Source organism: Elgaria multicarinata, chromosome 11, assembly GCF_023053635.1.
Source record: "Elgaria multicarinata webbii isolate HBS135686 ecotype San Diego chromosome 11, rElgMul1.1.pri, whole genome shotgun sequence".
Classification (NCBI taxonomy): domain Eukaryota; kingdom Metazoa; phylum Chordata; class Lepidosauria; order Squamata; family Anguidae; genus Elgaria; species Elgaria multicarinata.
In genome coordinates, this window is record NC_086181.1 from 28,344,728 (window position 1) to 28,360,854 (window position 16,127).

The 16,127-nt window shown below is 46.0% G+C and overlaps 1 protein-coding gene across 1 annotated transcript in view; it reads right to left on the bottom strand.

The window, feature by feature from the left end:
• The window catches only part of CD19 (CD19 molecule), a 31,367-nt gene extending 28,846 nt beyond the window's left edge, over positions 1-2,521 (bottom strand). Inside the window, exons 1-2 of the mRNA XM_063136878.1 lie at positions 2,516-2,521; positions 1,378-1,717 (exon numbers count right to left, since the gene is read on the bottom strand). Coding sequence (XP_062992948.1) covers positions 1,378-1,717; positions 2,516-2,521 — 346 coding nt within the window. The remainder of the gene's footprint in view (positions 1-1,377; positions 1,718-2,515) is intronic.
• Between the last annotated feature and the right edge of the window lie 13,606 nt (positions 2,522-16,127).

Genomic DNA, 16,127 nt, shown 5'->3' on the forward strand with positions numbered 1-16,127 from the left:
TTTGTAAAATAGCTGCCATGCTGAACATAGCTTACACTTGTACCCCAGGAGTTCTCACCACTTGGAGGATTGGGGTGCAGGGGCGTAACATAAAGATTCCCCTCAATATTATGCTATACGCTGTATCCCTACCCACATTTACCTTCTGTCTCATTGGCAGGGTGCTTAGGCTCTTTATGGTCTTCATTTGGTGGCAAGGAAAGAGAGAGAGAGAGAGAGAGATCACAACTGGCAGAGATGAGGTGATCAACCTGTATCATTTTTTTTCTGGGTTGTACCACTGAAGGTGGGTGGGTGGGGGTTCACATGATAGACAGCTCCTCCATTTAAAAACAAAAGTCATCCTAGCTCATAGTAGGCTATCATGTTTGGTGGAAAGCTACCTGGATAGCCTTTTCCCTGATAGTCAGTTTTTTCATGTAGAGAGAATGTTTCGGTATGGAGGAATGTTAACTGTGGGAACCTTTGGCCTATAGAAGTATAGTTGAGAAAGAGTTTTACCTCATCAATGCTGGAGTGATGCCTATATAATTTCTGACAGCATTCACTTGATGGAAAAGCCTGGCCTTTATTGTCATTCCAACCCAACCCTGTCCCCATGAGCCTCTTCCTTTGCATATGATTTCTTTTAAGGCACAATTCTATGCCTGTTTAGACAGAAAAATGGCTCACAACTCCCAGCATGCTCCAGCCCTGAGTTGGCTTCCCATCCCTGCCCTGCCCCTGTTCCCACCCCCAGTACCTTTACCTTGTCAGCCTTACAGAGGAATATAGGAAGTTGGTCCCTCTGTTCTGATCGGCAGCTTCTCTCTCCAGGGTCTCATCTGCTTCCCATCCTTCAAACTAGGGTTGAACCCTGGACCGTCTGCATGCAAACTATTTGCTCTACCACTGAGCTAGAGACCCTCCCCATAAATGTTCCCCATAAACCCCATAAGCCCTTCATCCTTCACATTCTAAAAGTTCGAAACTAAACGGTCAAATTCTGTTTTAAATTTTTGAGAGGGTTTAAATAAAAAGCCATAAATCTTGATAGCGTTTGAAGGCAGCATTGTTAACTATTAATTTGTCAAAACTGAATACTTTACATACTGTTTTTACACAATCTTTCAATATGACAGCATCTATAATTCTAAACTTTAAGACAACATACATCTGAATTTCTCCTCCAATATATCTAAAGTAGCCTTCACTACCAAGGCCCCTCCAGATACTTCAGGCTATAACTTCCATCAGCTGCAACTGCTATGGCCAAGCTTTATGGGAGTTGTAGTTCAAAACATTTGGATCATGGGCCCTGTGTAGGAGAAGGCTGCCCTAGAGGGTTGGGGGTTTTTTACAGCTTTTCCTCGCACTTTTAAGAATAACAATACCCACCAATTCTGTTCTTGAATTTCTGGTTCCTTCCAGGGATGCCATTCCAGCTACAGGAAAACCAAGTATCAACTGGACTGAAGTGTTTGTAGATAAGTCGCCACATGGCCTCCAGACGTACCTCTGAGTTGCCATACATCACATACATGGACAGCAGTTCCTCACCAGATGGACTGAGCCAAATCAGGTCCAGATAATCTGAAACTAGTGCTGCATCGAAAGTGCAGGGCAGGAAAACTGCATGGGATTCTGGGATTTGAAAGAAAGATGTCAAGTATTTTATTTCATTCCCCTTCCCTTTTGGCCTAGGTGAGGAGATAAAACAATCTGTCTCAACATTCAACTGTTCATTAAAAGTCCGGGCGTGTCGATGGTTCTTAACCTAGCATCTAAAACACAGCAACAAAGGCACCAGGAGGACTCTGGGGAGGGCATTTCAGAAGGAGGGTGTCACTATCAATAAGGCCTTCTCTGTGGATGCTGCCCACTGAACATTTAAAGACAGGGACACCCAGAGAAGGAACTCTGAAGATGACCTGGTGGGTAATATTCAAATAGGAATAAGTGGTTCTTCATGTTCATGTGTCCCATGCCATAAAGCAAGAGCATCACTGCCCAAATCAATTATAACTGTAAGTTCACACCCTCCTCCATCTGCCTGTGTTTCCCTTTTCTACTTTCCCTTTTTTTAAAAAAAAAAACACCACTATTTTTAATATAGTGCTTTATTCTTATTATCTTTGTAGTCGTTTAACTCTTGGTATTCACTGCTCCAGAATCTGTTTCGATATGGAGCAGTATATAAAGGTTGTAAAGAATACCGCAGCCTCTTGCAACTGATCTTGGCTTCAACAGTAGAAGATCTGATCTCCAGCCTGCCTGAATCATGTTGACAATGATGAGGATCACCTAAAACGTTCTAGCTGATTCCAGAGATTTAAAAAAGCACACAGATTTACATTCTAAAAGACATGATACCAAAGTACAGGGAGGGAAGAGGAAAACAAGGAAATTCAAGCACCGAAACGTTCCAGTTACGAATGATGCCCTCCGTACGCTCACTTGCTCGCTGGTCCCAGAAGCACTCTTTGTTGCCACTTTACTGTTATCCCTTGCTGGCTACCCAGGCCTCCCCCCTCACCTGCATGTCTGAAATCCATCTCCATCCCCTGCCTTCTGCCGCCCTCCCCCACCTGTAGCACCCACCTGTGGCGTTGACAACTTGCAGCGGTTTCTCTTGTGCACCAGTGGCTGCTGTCCACCAACCCAGCCACAGCAGAAGCACATAATGCACAGGTACCATTGCTTCCCTCCAGCCAGCCCCACTGTGGCTCACCCCCTGGGTAGCTGGGCAGAGCGAGGCCCGGGCAGCCCCAAACAGAGACATTAAACCACTCACTGTTTTAGCAGAAAAGGGAGCTCTGGAGCGTTAATTTCCCATCATGCTCCCTTGAGGGCTGAGCAGCTGCCCCAAGGGAGAGAGGGGAGGGCGGGGAAATGGTGTGAGCACAAAGTAATCGAGAACAGAACTTTTGCCATCAGAGGTTTATTTCTCAACTTAATATCTTTACTACATTTATATACACCTTATTGTCAAGGCATTTGTTTAAGGTGGTTTACAATTTAAAATACTAAAACCAAACCGAACAAAACTAAAAGTTACAAAAGACGAAAATAAAATAAAATAAAAATAGAAGAGCAAAGTTCTCTCAGGCTGTTGGTGGCCTCCTCAGAGCTGTTGGTGTGAGCTCCATTGCCTGGGCTTTCCTCTTCTGTTTTCCCCTCAGGGCACAGAGGTCTTTAAATAGCCCCTCAGGCAGTTGATGGTCTCTTCAGGAACAGACAATAGATTCATCTTACCTCAGAAATGTTTATTAACACCATTCACAGATGAACAACAGAATTTATCATTTGCTCTTTTGTAATTTCCTCCTCAGAGAATTCTTTCCATACTGGTTTTGCCTGCCATTGAATCTCATCTCAGTTGCAAAAGATTCTGGGGCCATTCCAAAGTAGACCCTAGAAGCCTGAAGTCTGCCCACTTCTGAATTTTAAACAGTGCAAGGCAAGCTATTGTGGAGTAATATATGAATATTCAGCACCTGGTACACTCCAGATGTGTTGGACTTCAAACCCATATCACTATCCATTGGCCATGCTGGTTGGTGCTTATGGGATTTGTTGTCCTAAAACTCTGGAGGGCACCGGGTCGCTTACCCCAAAGACTTCTGCAATGTGTGATGTGTGGGCTGCCTTGGACAGCAATCTTTGGTATGCAAATTGGTGTGTTACAAATATCTCTCTTTATTCATCTGTTGACAGATATGTGTAAAACTTTTCTTCAGAAAAACCAACAACAATACGTTTGTGAAGGATGTGGCAAGAAGCCATAAACAGCAGTCAGGAAGGATAGCAAGTTCTCCGCCCTAATGCCAGAGGGTGAAACTAGATAACGCAAAACAGATAACATTGCAATTTATATATTAATTCAGCCTTGTATATTAACTTGGCAGGCCCAAGACATTTTAGTGCCTGACAGAAAGGGTAAGAAGGCGCGCACACACACATGCATACGCACACACTTCACATACAAGCATCAACCAGACTGGTGGCAGTTGACTCTAACTTTAACACTTGGGCAGCAAGGAAGTATTCTCTACTGCACCTGAGGGCCGCAGGGGACCTTAGGGGGTTTGAGGCAGGCCGCGTGGAGCCCACAGCTCTCTCCTCCAATACTTGGCCACTACTTGCTTCCCACGTGCTGCCTGCTGCACAAATGAACGCAATGCAACAGGACCAGCATGTGTCACGCAAGTAGAGCAAGACATACATGTGCAGTGCATGCTGGGATATGTGGCCTGGCCTGGCCTGGTCTAGCCTACTGCCTCTTTGTCCATTTGATTGGTCAGGACAGAAGCCTTTTCCAGTGGCTGTCTGTGACATGCTGGGAGAAGGCAAATAAACCAACCAGCCAGCCAACAAGGGGCATTGGTAGGCACTTAAAGGCCCATAGGAAACAAATCTGCATGTGTTGATTTATATTTATTTATTTCATTTATATACCGCCCCATAGCCGAAGCTCTCTGGGCAGTTTACAAAAGTTAAAAACAGTAAACGTTAAAAACAAAAATACAAAGTTTAAAAACATAAACAGCATAAAAACCACAGTATCCTTAGAAAAACAGCTATTCAGCAGTCCGCTAAAAACAAACTCTGCATATGTTGTTAAATGATGTTAAAAAATGCCTGGGAGAAGAGAAAGGTCTTAACCTGGCGCCGAAAAGATAACAATGTTGGCGCCAGGTGAGCCTCGTCAGCGAGATCGTTCCAAAATTGGGGGGCCACAACTGAAAAGGCCCTCTTCTTCCTAGTAATTTAGAAATAATTACTAGGATTTATTTAAATTTCGCAGACAGCAAAGCCAGACAATTAATTTCTCACCCAACTAATCTCAAATAAAATAATTTCTTCAATTAATTTGCACCCTGATGCAGATCATCCTAAACCAATGGAAAAAGATTTTTTTTTCTTAGCTTAATTACCAAAGAGGAAGATTTTTTGGACTGGGTGCGTGGAGGGGGGGCGGTGTTGCACACATGGGAAGGGGAGAGTTAACCCTTCCCTTCCCAGCTGTAATCCCACTTGAAAGTTGCCTCCTGCGTTGCAGTTAGGCTGAGAAATTTACCTTGCACTGGCACCAATCGACATTCAGATAAAGAGCCCTGAGAAAGAAATTTGGGGCCAGGGTCTTGTAACGCCCCTGTAGCCAACTAGGCCAGCACAATGCAAACACTGCTGTTGCTGGGTCCCTGGCTCAGGAAGAAGGGAACAACCTAGGACCTCAGAGGAAAGAGTCAAAAGGGTAATCTGAGGAACCGCCTCACCTGCCAGGCCAGCCCTGCCTCAGCCATTTGAGAAAACAGGAATTAGCATAGGGCTAGCCAAATCTCTCAGTTTTGGTTTCTCCCAACTTCTCATTTTTCCAGTGTTAAGTTCAATTCATCCCTAACTTTGAGATTATGATTTTTTCAATAACAAAGTTCATGTGAAAATCCATGTGCATTTCTGTATGCATTTCCCCCTAATATATACATTTTTTTGTGAGCAATCTTCTGAATGTAATCCAACTTGGACCATTATTTACCCTAACCTATATTTTATTTTATTTTTAAAGGAGAATTCCATTCCAAATTCTGAAGGAGTATACTCTGAAGGAGTATAACGAAATTTCGGTTTGCACAGTGGTTCGAAAGTGCAAAATTAAGTAACGCCACATTAAAATGTGAACTGAACAAATTTCTCCCCCATTCCCTAAGGTCAGCTAGAGCGAGGGCCAGCATCAAGGGTTGGGCCCTTGCCAAGGGCCCTCACCCCAGCAGGGTCCCACTGACCAGAGCCCCCTGGGATTGCTCCTCACCACCGTTGCAACTGGGTTGTTTCCCCACCTCTCGCTCTGGCCCAGATAACAGTGGTGATGAGAAGGAGGAGTGGAGGAGCTGCGGCCTACTGCTCCTTGACTCCCTGCCTGTCAATCAACCAAGTGCTAGCAATGGTGAGAAAGAGGGTGTGGAACAACAACAGCTGGTGACAATGGTGGTGAGAAGGCAGGCCCCATTATGTCTTGCCCAAGGGGCCTCCAAAACCGGGAACCGGCACTGGGTAGAGCACTGTTTATGACCCAGCAGGGCTGTTTCGTTTTTACAGGCCTGCTTGTTTTGTAAACGAACCACCCCAAGTCCCGGGGGGGGGGGGGGGCTTGTGGCTCTTGCAAACAATGCTTTGCCGTTGCCGTGGATGGCTGCGTGGGCACAGCTCTAAGAGCCAGGAACTGAGGCTCAAACAAACATATGACCTGGCACAACTCAAACCGGATTGTGGCAAATCACATGTGGGAGGTGGGGTTAAGCACAGCTGGTCAGGGAGGAGAAAGAAGCTGAACTCTTCTATCCGGTATGTTTGGCTCTTTGAATCTCCCTCCCTCCTTTTAGCTATTGTTTTGTTGAGGGTTTTTTTTTAAGTGTGTTTAGGGAGCAAAGCATACTTCCTCTCTCATGAGGCCATCGTGAACATTAAATTTCCCTCTCCACCCACCCTCTTGATTTCTCTGGTTCAAGTCCTGAAGTTTGTACTTTTTGATAACTGTTCTAAACTATATAATATTGTTTTCAAATCCGGTTTATGAGCCACTCTGAGGTAGGGTAACCATATTTTGGAAACCAAAAACGAGGAGAACATGGCTGCCCCATGGGGGTGTGCCCATCAACTTGTCCAGCCCCCAAGGGGGCGTGCCCACCAACTTGTCCAGCCCCCCAAAAGGGGCGTGCCCACCCAAACATGCCCTTGGTCACAGGTCTGATTTCACAGCACACAATTAAGACAAACCTGTTCTACATAATTATTATTATTATTATTATTATTATTATTATTATTATTATTTATTTATTTATATAGCACCATCAATGTACATGGTGCTGTACAGATAACACAGTACATAGCAAGACCCTGCCGCATAGGCTTACAATCTAATAAGTTGTAGTTAACAATAAAGAGGGAAGGAGAATGCAAACAGGCACAGGGAAGTGTAAACAGGCACCGGGTAGGGTAAAGCTAACAGTATAGAGTCAGAACAAACTCAATATTTGAAGGCTATAGGGAAAAGAAAAGTTTTTAGCTGAGTTTTAAAAGCAGTGATTGAGTTTGTAGTTCTCAAGTGTTCTGGAAGAGCGTTCCAGGCGTAAGGGGCAGCAGAAGAAAAAGGACGAAGCCGAGTAAGGGAAGTGGAGGTCCTTGGGCAGGCGAGAAGCATGGCATCAGAGGAGCGGAGAGCCCGAGCGGGGCGATAGTGTGAGATGAGAGAGGAGAGATAGGGAGGAGCTAGACCGTGAAGAGCCTTGAAGGTCAGCAGGAGAAGTTTATATTGGATTCTGGAGTGAATTGGAAGCCAATGAAGAGATTTCAGAAGTGGAGTGACATGGTCAGAGCGGCGGGCCAGGAAGATGATCTTAGCGGCAGAGTGGTGGACAGAGACCAGCGGACTGATGTGAGACGAAGGAAGGCCAGAGAGAAGAAGGTTGCAGTAGTCCAGCCGAGAGATAACCAGTGCGTGAACGAGAGTCTTGGCAGAAGAGACAGACAAAAATGGTCGAATCCTGGCAATATTATATAGGAAGAAACGACAGGATTTAGCTACAGCCTCGATGTGAGGAGTAAAGGAGAGCGAGGAGTCAAATATGAAGCCAAGACTACGAGCTTCCTTGACCGGAGTAAGCGTGACATCGTTGACAGTAAGAGAGAATGAGAGGTGAGGAGAAGGTTTAGGAGGAAAAACAAGCAATTCAGTCTTTGCCATGTTAAGTTTCAAACGACGATGAAGCAGCCAGGCTGAGATATCTGAAAGACATGCTGAGATACGATCGTGAACATCTGGAGAAAGTTCCGGAGATGAAAGATATAATTGTGTATCATCGGCATACAGGTGATATTGGAGGCCGTGAGATTGAATAAGCTTGCCCAAGGGCAGCATGTATAGAGAGAACAACAACGGGCCAAGCACCGAGCCTTGCGGAACCCCAACTGAAAGGGGAAAAGAGGAGGACGAGCTGCCGTTAGCCGACACGGTGAAAGAGCGACCCTCTAGATAGGAGGCGAACCAGTTATAGACAGAGCCACAGAGTCCAAGGTCATGGAGGGAATCTAAGAGAAGATCGTGATCAACCGTGTCAAAGGCTGCGGTTAGATCAAGGAGAATAAGAATGGGAGCGTATAGTTTGGATTTTAGCATTGAAGAAAGAGGCAAAGTCGTTGGCAGACAGAGAGGCGGGGAGAGATGGCGGATTAGGCTTCAGAAGAGAATTGAAGGACGCGAAGAGCCGCTGAGGGTGCTTAGCATTTGACTGGATCAACGTTGAGTAATGCTGCTGTTTGGCCAGTGAAATGGCAGAAGAGAAGGAGGAGAGAACAAATTTGTAGTGGACAAAGTCCGCCCAGTCCTTGGTCTTACGCCACAGGCGTTCGGCTGCCCGGGAACAAGAGCGAAGGTAGCGGAGGAAAGAGGTGAGCCACGGTTGGGGTTGAGAGGGGCGAACTATCCGAGTTGTAGATGGAGCAAGATTATCAAGAGTTGAAGATAAGGAGGAGTTAAAGGAGGAGACGGCTGAGTCCAAGGAGACGGCTGTGTAGACAGAAGGGAGAGAGGAGGCTAAAGACTGAGAAAAAGCCTCGTAGTTGATAGAATGCAGGTCACGACAAGGGCGTGAAGCGGGACGTGAAGCGGGACATAATATCTTAATGTTAAAATCACTGGAATAAAGTATAAGTGAGACATTCAATGTATCTGAAATTAACTTCACTCATTCCTACTTCTGTAGCTTTTGCTGTACGTTGAAGCTTTTGCTATACTGTGTGCTCACCTACACCAAGCAGGGTATTCCACTATGAAAGCGGTATATAAAAGGCAGGAGCCACACTATTACTTTATAGAGGTATTCAACTGCACTGCAGGAGCTACACTACTGCTTTATAATGGTACTGAAGTTCACTGACAACTGTTGGGGCCCATGACACATCTACACCAAGCAGGATGGAACACTATAAAAGTGGTATATGGTATGTGTCATGGGCCCCAACAGTTGTCAGTACACTTCAATACTGTTATAAAGCAGTAGTGGGGCTCCTGGCTTTTCTATACCACTTTCAAAGTGGAACATCCTGCTTGGTGTAGATGAGCCCTATGTGTGATACAGTCTTCCCTTCCCTCAAATATCTTTTCTGACTGCAAATCCTTCACTGGATTCCAGAAGAATCCATCCTTCACTGGATTCTCCAGGCAAGTCACATGCTCGTTCTCGGGGTGCACTGGGGGTGGATAGAAGCACCCTGGGAACAACGTGTGGAAGAGCCCCTGGTGAACAAACCAAGCCCATGCGGGAGGTGTTTCTCAGAGGAACCGAAATCTTGAACATGAAGAGTTACAGGCAGTGTGTGGTGGGCAATGAAAGGTGGGCGTTAATGACAATGTTCCCTGCAAAGGCTCCCACCCTGGGCATTGCCTTCAGAGCCAGGATGGGGATGCAACCTCACCTAACTATCGAATGTAGAGGGAATCGTATCCCATCCATGCAACCTACCCCAAACAGGCCATTTCTCTTCTGCCCTCTCTGTCCTCTGTTGCCCTTCTGAACTAGGCTCCAAACCCTTCCGGACCCCTTCGGATCCCATTCTGACTGTAAACTATACAGCCTGCTGTTACACTGGGGCTGAACCCCAACACCTTCATGTTTATTGCAAGCCGTTTGGGGCGTAGATCACTGTGGGAAAGCTACTGACTGCTAAACCAAAAAGGGCGTCTAACTAAACTAAAGAGTCGGGCAATGTGAAGGGCCAGAAAAATGGAAGCGGAATTGGGGGAGGGAGCATATCTGTAGGCGTGGGGGAATTGGAGAACATCTTATGCTGTATTTACTCATTTAAAAGGAGTGAGCTATTTCTAGCTGCATCCTTTTGAAATAATACCATTTCGAGTGCGAGGGTCCAAAACCCAAACGCAGTCATGGAGATGCTACTGGTTATTGACGTGTAGCCGCCACGATGTCACGGGTGAAGAGAGAGAAATGCTTGTAACATGGAGGGGAAAGGAGGGGCAGCCCCAGATATGAATCACCGCATGAGTTGAAGCTAAACAATTACTGCAAGGAATGGTGGGATTTCCCCAAAGAAGCCAATGGCTATGGCAGAGCTCCCACCCATCCAATGCAAACAACAGGTGCAGGAGGAGATCGGGACTTCGGGGGGAGACAAATGGTTCAGGGGAGCCCACCCCCATGCTGGTATCCTGAGTTGGATTAGGTCCCTGCAATTTACTTTTAAAAATCATTCACACGGTTTTACACTAACAGCATCACATATGGTTTGGCCCTTCATGCCTTAGACGGAGTTGGTTCTGTTGGCTGAAGATACAGATTAATTTACAAAATAAAAGCATCTCCAATGTATGCTCAGTCATTCCAGATCCTTCAATGGTGCCTTAGTGTACATGTGCACCCATTGCCATGCATGTGTACTGGTGCCAAGATGCTTTGGCAACCCAAAATCGAGATTCACTCTCTCCCTGAAGCCCCTCCCCTCATGATACCATCTGGCCCCAGCTGCCCACTTTTCTTTTCTCCATGCAGAGAAGGACCTAGAGCTCCATGGCACTCTGCATGGAGAAAGGGGCCTGCTGAGCTGTGTGCAGCACCTCCACAGTGGAATCCACTTTTTATCTCCCACACCTCCTCCACAACCGACCAGTAGCCTCCAGGCTAGGGTGGGCATGAGCTGGATTGGCAAGGTGGGTTGGTGGAACTTCTGCAGGCCTTCCACTGTCACAGAGAATTGGAGTGGACAGTTAAGCGACCTACTCATAGCCAGAATATGAATCCATGACCGAAAATTGCAAAGCATACTTACGCATACATGTGCGCGTGCACACAGACACACACACACACACATATGCACAATTGGCCTTCCTTTCCCCATGATGCTAGTGATGATTAAAAAAGGCAAACCTGGACCGGGAAGATGCTAAAAATTATAGGCTGGTGGCGAACATCCCCTTCCTGGGCAAGGTGCTTGAGCGGGTGGTTGCAGGACAACTCCAGGCACTCTTGAATAAAAGGGATGATCTAGATCCATTTCAATCGGGTTTCAGGCCGGGTTTTGGAACGGAAACTGCCTTGGTCACCCTGTGGGATGACCTCTGCCGGGTGAGAGACAGGGGGAGTGTGACCCTGTTGGTTCTCCTGGACCTCTCAGCGGCTTTCGATACCGTCAACAATGGTATCCTTCTGGATAGGTTGTCTGAGCTGGGAGTTGGAGATACTGCGTTGCAGTGGTTCCACTCCTACTTGGATGGCCGATTCCAGAAGGTGGTGCTGGGGGATTATTGCTCGGTGCCGTGGCTCCTAAGCCATGGGGTTCCACAGGGCTCTATTTTATCCCCTATGCTGTTTAACATATACATGAAGCCGCTGGGGGAAGTTATCCGGAGATGTGGACTGAGGTGTCATTAATATGCGGATGATACCCAGCTCTACCTTTTCTTTTCATCAAACCCAGGTGAGGCAGTGGCTGTTCTAAACCAGTGCCTGGGCACGGTAATGGACTGGATGAGGGCTAACAAACTGAGACTCAATCCAGCCAGACGGAGGTACTGCTGGTGGGTGGTTCATCTATCCGGCGAGGTGATGTTTACCCTGTCCTGGACAGGGTTGCACTCTCCGTAAAGGATCGGGTCCATAGTTTGGGGTTCCTCTTGGATCCAGAACTGTCACTTGAGGCACAGGTGAACTCAGTGGCAAAGAGCACCTTTTATCAGCTTAGGCTGATATACCAACTACGCCCTTATCTGGACAGAGATAGCCTAGCTACAGTTATCCATGCTCTGATAACCTCTCGTTTGGATTACTGCAATGTGTTATACGTGGAGCTGCCTTTGAAAATGGTCCGGAAACTTCAGCTGGTACAAAACAGGGCAGCCTGCCTTCTAACAGGGACTAGCCAGTGAGACCACATTACACCAGTCCTTTTACAACTTCATTGGCTGCCAGTCCAGGTCCGGGCCCGATTCAAAGTGCTGGTACTAACATTCAAAGCCCTAAACGGTTTGGGGCCAGGCTATTTGAAGGAACGCCTCCTCCCATATGTACCTGCCCAGACCTTAAGATCATCCACAGGGGCCCTTCTCTGTGATCCCCTGCCACAGGAAGTGAGGCAGGAGGCTACTAGGAGGAGGTCTTTCTCTGCTGTGGCACCCCGGCTGTGGAATGAGCTCCCCAGAGAGGTTCGGCTGGCGCCTACACTGCTTGGGGGGAGAGGGAGCGGTGGGGATTGTGAACTCCTGGGTGCTTGATTCCTGCCACCACCACCCCGCAAAAGCGAGACGGGCCCTGCCCTCAGGGTTACCAGCTAAAACGACCCACAAGGGAAGGGGACTGGAGGGAAAAGGAAGAGGAGGGAGATCAGTTCCTTCAAGGCCAGAACAAGGGGAGGAGCTCTACGTGGGCCCAGAAGTAGTGTTTCAGCCCAGCCGATTTCCCTTATGGTGCTCTTGAGGTTGCCGGGGCCGACGGAGGGGTCCAGGGCATCCTCTCCCCTCCCTTCTTTCATCCCAGGGGGAAACTCTCAGCTGCAGCCAGTGTCCTTTCTGGCTGGGAGAGAGAGCGGGAAGGAGGGAGGAGAAATGAGCCCGTTTCAAGTGCTCCTTCTCTGGCCGACGGATGGGCCATGTTGGCCTCCCCCTTGGCACTGCTGCCTGCTGAGAGCCTGAGAGCTGACTCAGGAGGTGTTGCTCCCCTTCTGGTTGTTGAAAAGGACTTTGAACAGCAATAAAATTGGCTCCAGGGCCCAGTCCTCACATTTTCCAACCAGAAGAGGAAAAACAAGGAAGAGAGAAAAAGCCACTCTGTGCCCTGTGCTCTTGGACTTTGATCTCTGGATGCTACCTGTGGACCATGGACTATAACACATGATACGGAGCTCAGAGAACCACGGTGAGATGTCACTTTGTTGGCTTTGAGAATTTATGAAGCTGTTATTTACTGAGTTAGGATTCGAAATGTACGTTGAAGCCAGCCTCGTGCTCACTGACATCCTCCAAATTCCACAATAAGGCAACAAAAAGAGCAAAAAGAACCAACAAAAGAAACAGTAATAATAATAATAATAATAATAATAATAATAATAATAATAATAATAATAATACAGCAGCCACAATCAAAAGGCTAGAGCAAAAGCATCAGTTTCCAAAGACTTCTTAAAAGCCTGTGATGATGGAACATGGAGCACTGCAGATGGCAACTCATTCCAGAGATGTGGGGCCACTGCAGAGATGGCCCTCTCACATGTGGTCACCCAACTAAGTCCTCTTCCAGGTGGGCAAAGGAGAAGGCCTCTCTTGCTGATCATAACATGTGAGCAGGTTGATAAGAATGTAGGCAGTGTTTTAAGTAATCTCATAAGCATGACATGGGCACCAGCCCTAGAGACAACATGAACTATGAAGCAAGTTAATTCACTAAAGAAAGATTACGTACGGAACGGAATAGTGATATTTATTTTCGGCTTTTCAAAAGTGCTTGATGATAGTTTGGAAGGACTGAAAGAAACTAGGAGGCAGGAGTACAAAGACAGAGTCTTGTTGCAGCTAATAATATTAAGAGGTCCTAAATGTAAAACCTCTAAGGAAGCAGTTATACATTTAATCCCATAATAGTCAGGTTAGTGCCATCAGCCACATGGCCATCTCCCGTGCAAGGAAGGCACCCAGGCTAGGCTGCTCCTTGGCTGGTTGGACGGTTTCACTTGGTGAAGCTCCCTCAGAGCCCATGCATTCAGCAGTCTGCAGGGCAACCCATCTTCTTGGAAGAGAGGGACAGGACTTGGGTGGCCACAAAACAGACCTGGCTTAGGAGGCTGACCAAATATGGGGCACCCTTGTGAAATCATAGGCCATACTCAAAAAAACCCAGTACTGAGAGGACCAAGGCCCATGGCTGAGCAAGGTTGCTAAGGAACCATGGCATGTCTTCCATTGTGACACGTCTCCCAGCTGGGAGGCCTTTAGGAGGCCTCTGGGGGAAACAGTCTTTGTGGGTTGTGAGGAGAGAGAGAGAGAGAGAGAGAGTTAGCGAGTTAGAGAGAGTTGGAGAAAGTTATCGATCAGTGGAGAGTTTTGTTGTTATTTTCATTATTTATTTATTTTTATTTATTTAAATTATATTTATTCATATTTCTTTATTTATATTATTATATTTATATTACTTATATATTTATTATTTATTTTATTTATATTATTAGAGTTAGTTAGAGTTAGTTTATTTATATTTATTTATTTATATTTATTTACTTATATTTATTTATTTATATTATTATATTTAATATTATATTTATTCATATTTATTTATTCATTCATATTTATTTATTATTTATTTATTTATATTATTAGAGTTAGTTAGTGGGAGGGACAGTGACAGCGTCTAAAGAAACATTGAATGCTTAAAGATGTGAGTAACATTTTTTATATGTTTTATATTCTGCTTCTCACACTAAATGTGATGGTTCAGAAACCTAGGGGGTCTCTCACTTTTCTTTCATGGCCAGATTAAGATTATAGAGATAGATAGATAGATAGATAGATAGATAGATAGATAGATGATTGTGTTTGAGGTAAAGGGGCTTCCCTTGGCTCTGTTTCAGAACTCCTGCAGCTGATGCAGGATGGTGCTGGGATTCTATTTATGAATAACCAGTAGGATGGAATGATTGGAGTGTTGGACTGGGTTCGAGTCCCCACTCAGATATGAAACACACTGGGTGACTTTGGACAGTCACTGACTCAAAACCAATCATGTTAAAGAAATCTTTATTTCCAGGCAGCAATAGATATTGCTTCTTACATGGTCATAGAATCATAGAATAGTAGAGTTGGAAGGGGCCTATAAGGCTGTCGAGTCCAACCCCCTGCTCAGTGCAAGAATCCTCCCTAAAGCATCCCTGAGAGATAGCTGTCCAGCTGCCTCTTGAAAGCCTCTAGGGTGGGAGAGGCCACGACCTCCCTAGGTAACTGGTTCCATTGTCATACTGCTCTAACAGTCAGGACGTTTTTCCTGATGACCAGCTGGAATCTGGCTTCCTGTACATTGAGCCCATTAGTCTGTGTCCTGCACTCTGGGATGATTAAGAAGAGATCCTAGCCCTCTTCTGTGTGATAATCTTTCAGGTATTCGAAGAGTGCTCCTAACCCCCCTAAAAAGCCCAGGCAAGGAGCTTGGAAGAGGCAGAAACTAGCTGCAAGGCTCAGGGGGCATGCCCTCAAGGGACCTCTGCCCCCTCCATACTGTAGACTGAAACCAAAAAGCTATTTGAAAAGGTTTTTAAGTAAGATGGTGGCCAGATGTCAGAAACCTCCTTCCCCAAACACATACAGAGCTGTTTGCTCAGGTTTTTGCACACTACTTGCCCGCTGTTTAAGCTTGCAGTCAATTTAAGCCCAAAGTCACCCAGTGCATTTCTTGGCTGAGTGGAGACTCGAACCCAGATCTCCGGAGACCCAGTCCAACACTCTAACCATTACATCACACTGATTTGTCATAACTAGTCAAATTGATTTCAATGGTTATACACTAAGTATGACAGGGTCTGGCTCCAGCGAATAATGAACCTCAAATAAAACTTTTTTAAAAAAAGTCTTAGAAACCTCATGAAAGAGAGAAAATATAATGGAAAATTCTTTCTGAAGTAGTTATACAAATGCGGCATGAGGGGAAAGATTAGCAAGCTTTCTTTGTTTAAATAAAAAGCACACTCTTCACATGCTCAGAGAAGAACACGCAGACACTTTGCCCATTCTTCAACAGATCCTCATCAAGTAAACAATAAACCTCCCTGCCACACACAATTTTTTATGTAAGCACAATCCCCCCCACTATGAACGTGGAACGAAATTCTCCCCCCTACACACACACACACACACACACACACACACACGAAAATGGGGAAAAACAGAGCTGCCTCTTTCACAGGAGGCAAAAAGTTTCATGGAAGTGTGTGTTTTGGGGGTGGGGTATTTTCAGAACAGCACAAAAAATACAACCATAAACAATGCAAGCCCCTTTCGTGGACCTAGAAGCAGAAGCCATGGGGAACAGGGGGCGTGGGTATCTTTCTGATACTGTCTTCCTGTTGTGTCTCTGTTCCTGACAGTGGGGAATTCTCCA